Raw genomic sequence first — 4549 nt, forward strand, 5'->3', positions numbered from 1 at the left:
CTGCCACAATCACCCCAGTGTTTGTCCTGTCAGAACACTGGATCCACCTGCCCTGTGGCTGCATCATTAATTGCAGGAGGGATTCGTATGCATCGTCTTCAGAAGAACTCAAAAGTAAGTATGGGAAGGAAATGCACAGCTGGAATATGTCTTGTAGTAAACAGGATCAGAAGTTAGTGCCAGTAACAGTGCTTTGTACTCCTGGAGATCTTGGCCCGAATTACAGACTTTACTCAGAACAATATATGAGACTCACAACATGCACAGCTAGATGGAAATCATGGATGCTGAGGCACAGATTATCCCAGGTTTCTTGGCTGATTTTCCCAGGTCACTTTCAGATCTTTTAGCAGAGTCCAATGGACTCCGAGTCCTAGTTTTGCTCTCCTCTCCCACCCTGGGAAAGGTGTATCTACCAAAATCTGGCTTCTGCCAGTCAAATCCATGGAACATGCTAAATATGTCTGATGTGAGAGGGGAAAAGAAGCATGCTAATTGCAGGCAGATTCTGAGAGGAGCTGTTGTTTGTACCCCTGGGCTGTAGCTGCTAACAAGGAATCACAGAGGCAGACGTGGTTTCTGGGGGGCTTGTGTCCCAGTTCCTTCTTGCTGCTGGTTGAAGGCCTGGGAGCTCTTACACAGTCTTTGCCCAAAAGTACTTCCCTACATGTTTATAAAGTTTCCCGTGGTGTAACAGAGGATGCCAGTCCTTCACTGGTGACCTTCTTAGAGTCTTCTAAAGCCCTGTTTTGCCATGGGCCTCCATGTAAATGCAGCTGGAGGAATCCCTGCCCCGCTGACTGTCACAGCCAGTCTCTGCAGTTATGTGACTTTTGTTCTTTTCCAAAGAACATGATCCTGTGGTAATAGTCAGAGAAACAGGAAACAAAGAAATCCAGCTGCCACTCTGAGGACTTGCTTCTAGTGAAAAACACATGTAGCCTTCTGTGAACATGAATAACATTGCAGTATGTGTGGTTGAAAGGCTGCACAATGCGTGTGTCCCATACAGCATCATAAATGATGTGGTTTTGAAAGTGGCAGAGCTACCAGTTTCTGGGAATCCATTAAGATTGCAATGTATAATTTCTGAATTCATAAGAAGACAGTGTAATAACATACTATCCGAGAAAGCTTTCTTCTCGACAGTTTGTTCTTGTTGTGGATAGAATATTGTCTGTTTCTAGCAGCACTTATTGCATGTTTTAGGATGCCATCTCCATTGTGTCTGTCACCTCCTTTTTCCTCTCAGTTTTGACTCCTTTTAACAAGACATTCCTTCTCTTTCCACGCAGCCAAACGCAGGAGGTTTGAATTCAACCTGTCATTCCAGCAAGGCTACGGAATCTACAAAATATCCCAGGAAAACCAGCAGGTCGATGCCGCCCGTCAGTCTCCGTGCCGGCCCTGCCGCCGGGCGGTGAGCCCCGGGTGCGGGGCCGCTGCCCCCCGCGCGGCGCTCAGCACCACGGACAGCTGCCCGTCCCACGAGGGGGAGGGTCCCGCCCCCCAACTCAGCGACTGGGAGTGGTGCCGGAGCAAATCGGAGAGGACCCCTCGGCAGGTAAAACAGGCTCACAAACTGCTTTGGGCTGGAAGGGACTTTTTGAAAGATCATCCAGTCCCACCCCCTGCCATGAGCAGGGACACCTCCCACCAGCCCAGGCTGCTCCAAGCCCTTCCTGCCCTTCAACACCCCCAGGGATGGGGCAGCCACAGCTTCCCTGGGCAGCCTGGGCCAGGCTCTCACCACCTTCAATGATCTCCAACATCATACTGAGCATTTAGTAACCACACACATATTTGCAAATTCTGATCCTGCAGTAATTTCTTACTTGTCTTCCTAGTCATGGGTTTTTAATTATTATTTTGTGTGCACTTGCATGCTCTGTGTATGGTAAGAATTCAGTATGAATTATATTAATTCATCTTAATGAACAGGAATTTTGTCCCCAAAAGACTCCAGAAGATTACATTTTCAAGATTATTTGCAAGCACCTGATGACTTTTTTTGGTCATGCTTACATTTTGGGTAGGGGGAAAACAGGAGCTACAAAACCAAGCACAAATGGTAAGTCCACACAGAAATGCAGAGTTCAGTTGGGCACAAAGATTTCTATTAGATTCAAACAAAAAGAATTCCAAATGTTCTGTTGTTTGTCCCTTTCCTTTAGATTGTGGACAGTTATTGGGAAGAAGAAATTATGATAATTGTTAGTTTTCAGGAGCTCTGAGAGAAAATGAAAGTGGTTTCTTAATACAATGAAGGACTTAGAGTTGTCTGTAACCTCAGCTTGTGCTGTTGTTTGCACAGAGGTTCTGGGTCTGCTCTCTCACATTTGCTGTGGACTGTTTGGAATGCAGCAAAGCTTTTCACACCTGTGACAAGGGGAATATAAAACAACATAGGCCTTAAGAACAGCATCTAAATGGAGAGAGAGCATTCCAGTTTTGCTGTGTAACCCCTGCAGCTCAAGGGGTGTCCTGTGCCACCATTGCCACAATAAGTGGGGTTTGCTTTCAGTTACCAGGTTGCAGGCCTGTGGTCTGTTCAGGGTGCTGCATCATCATTTGCCTGTTCCCTGCTGTGCTGATAGGGGCATAGTAAGGACAGCAGGACCACGGATTTCCTCAGCTGGGAGGCATTGTGGTTCTGCCAGGACAAACCTTCTTGTTAGTGCCCACACTGGGAGGGTCTGCACTGGCTTCTGAGCAGAGTTGGGTTCAACACTAAGAACTGTGAGAGAAAATTGCCCCTAATCTGCCATTTGTAGCCTGGCAGAGTGAAAGTGGATGCAGCAAAAGGGCAGCTATTATCTGGTGTAAGAACATGGGCTTAAAGGAGAACTGCCAAGCTTTACTTTTTATTTTCTGTTGTCAGTCTTTGTTTAAGTGGCAAAATGTCACAACAACTACTACAGGTTCAATGCTCTTAGTGCCTTGGCAGCTGTCTGCTGAGTGAGCAATGAGCATGAGGATCTCCTGTCTCCTCAAAATTGGTGGTTATGGACCAAAGACCAAACGCTGGCATGAAGCCCCAGCTGAGCCTGCAGCATGACATCTGCACTGAAAACTGAAATGAGCAATGCCTCCTTATTCCTGTGGGATTTACATGCTGCTTTCACCATATGCTGGACTCTAGAAAGTGTCTCAGAGTGGCCTAAGGAGTGAAAACTAATGCATTATCTGCTCCTTCTCTTTGCACCTTTCCCATCCTGTGGGATTTATGCTCCAGGTCACAGTTTCAGTTTGCATAAATAGTGTCAGTAATGGTCTTCTGACAGCATAGCTCCATACTCATTTTCAAGATAAACAAAGCAGTTCTGTGTACATATAAGTACAGTTTTGTGTGTGACAGTCACAGGTTCATATTGTTACTGTAGATTGACTCTGAGATGACTTAAAATGTCAGTCCTGCCTGCTCACCTTTGGAAGTTTCCCCTGGTGGGATCCAAAAGGAGCCAGTAGTCTTTCAATTTATTATGCCTGAGCAACCAGGAAACACAAGCTAAAGGAGTAAACCAAAAGACACTGAAGTATTTAAAAAATATTTTACTACTATTTGAGTAAGAAATAATAATACTTTTTGAGGTTGAGCTTTAATTTTATTAAATTTCAGGAGCTTTTGTAGTATGGCACAGTCACTGCTTTGCTTCTGGTGTATTCACACAGTGAGAAGTTCATATTTTCCTTAGGAAAAACACACCTTCAGTTTCTCTTTAGGATTCTGACATTAAGAGAAAACAAAAGTATGTGTATGTCTCTTCTGAGGAATGAACAAAAACTTAATTGAAAAAGTAAATGCTCAGGAGAGTGAATTTATATTTGGGGAAAGCTGTTTCCTGATTGTGTGGAAGCAGTTATTCTCCCACTGTCCTTCAGTGGTCACACAAACTTAAGTAACACTTGCCTGTATGTATTTTATATCTAAGGGTATCCCCTCTCCCTCTGATGAACACAGGTTTATCATTTGAGTCAAAGTAGGAATTTGTTTGGTATTTAAAATTTGACTGATTGTCTCTTCCATAAGAAAGCAAAAGTCCCCTTGTTGCAGTGTGCAGTGATAAACAACTGTGTTTGTGGGAAACAGTAAATGATGACTCAAGTTGGCTTTAATCTACTAGTTCTTGCTAACCCCTTGTGTGCCATGTGTAGTTTGGTTAATAGAGTCAGTGTATCACTAGGTTCATCATTAACTGTGGCTGTCCTTGCAGTAGTTTCCAGATGGTGTTAAAAAACCCCAACTTTTCCCATATGCTGTGGCTGCCATCTCAGACTGCTAGAGCTGTGACTTCCATCAGGGTGGGTACAAGCATCTTGTTGTGGAGCAGCTGGCACTGACTGTGTGTGTAGGGCTTTGTTTGCCCTGGGCCTTTATATGGCACTTTTGGATACACTTCTTCACTACTTGCATTACAAGGAATCCCAATTCATCCTTTTCTGACATTTTCCAAGTTATGACCCAGTGCACAGTTGCCAGGCATTAAGGCTCCTATGATCTCGAAGTTCAAGGCTTCTGAGTTACAGATCTCAGTGTTTCTGACATTCA

At 44.6% G+C, this 4549-nt stretch overlaps 1 protein-coding gene across 1 annotated transcript in view; it reads left to right on the plus strand.

Annotated features, from left to right (window-relative positions):
• Positions 1-4549, plus strand: part of GPR149 (G protein-coupled receptor 149) — a 20934-nt gene that overhangs the window by 2120 nt on the left and 14265 nt on the right. The window contains exons 3-4 of the mRNA XM_010004735.1: positions 1-114; positions 1296-1564. The exon at positions 1-114 is cut by the window's left edge and continues 11 nt beyond it. Coding sequence (XP_010003037.1) covers positions 1-114; positions 1296-1564 — 383 coding nt within the window. The remainder of the gene's footprint in view (positions 115-1295; positions 1565-4549) is intronic.

This window comes from Chaetura pelagica, unplaced genomic scaffold (assembly GCF_000747805.2).
Source record: "Chaetura pelagica isolate M959 unplaced genomic scaffold, ChaPel_1.0 scaffold829, whole genome shotgun sequence".
Taxonomy (NCBI): Eukaryota; Metazoa; Chordata; class Aves; order Apodiformes; family Apodidae; genus Chaetura; species Chaetura pelagica.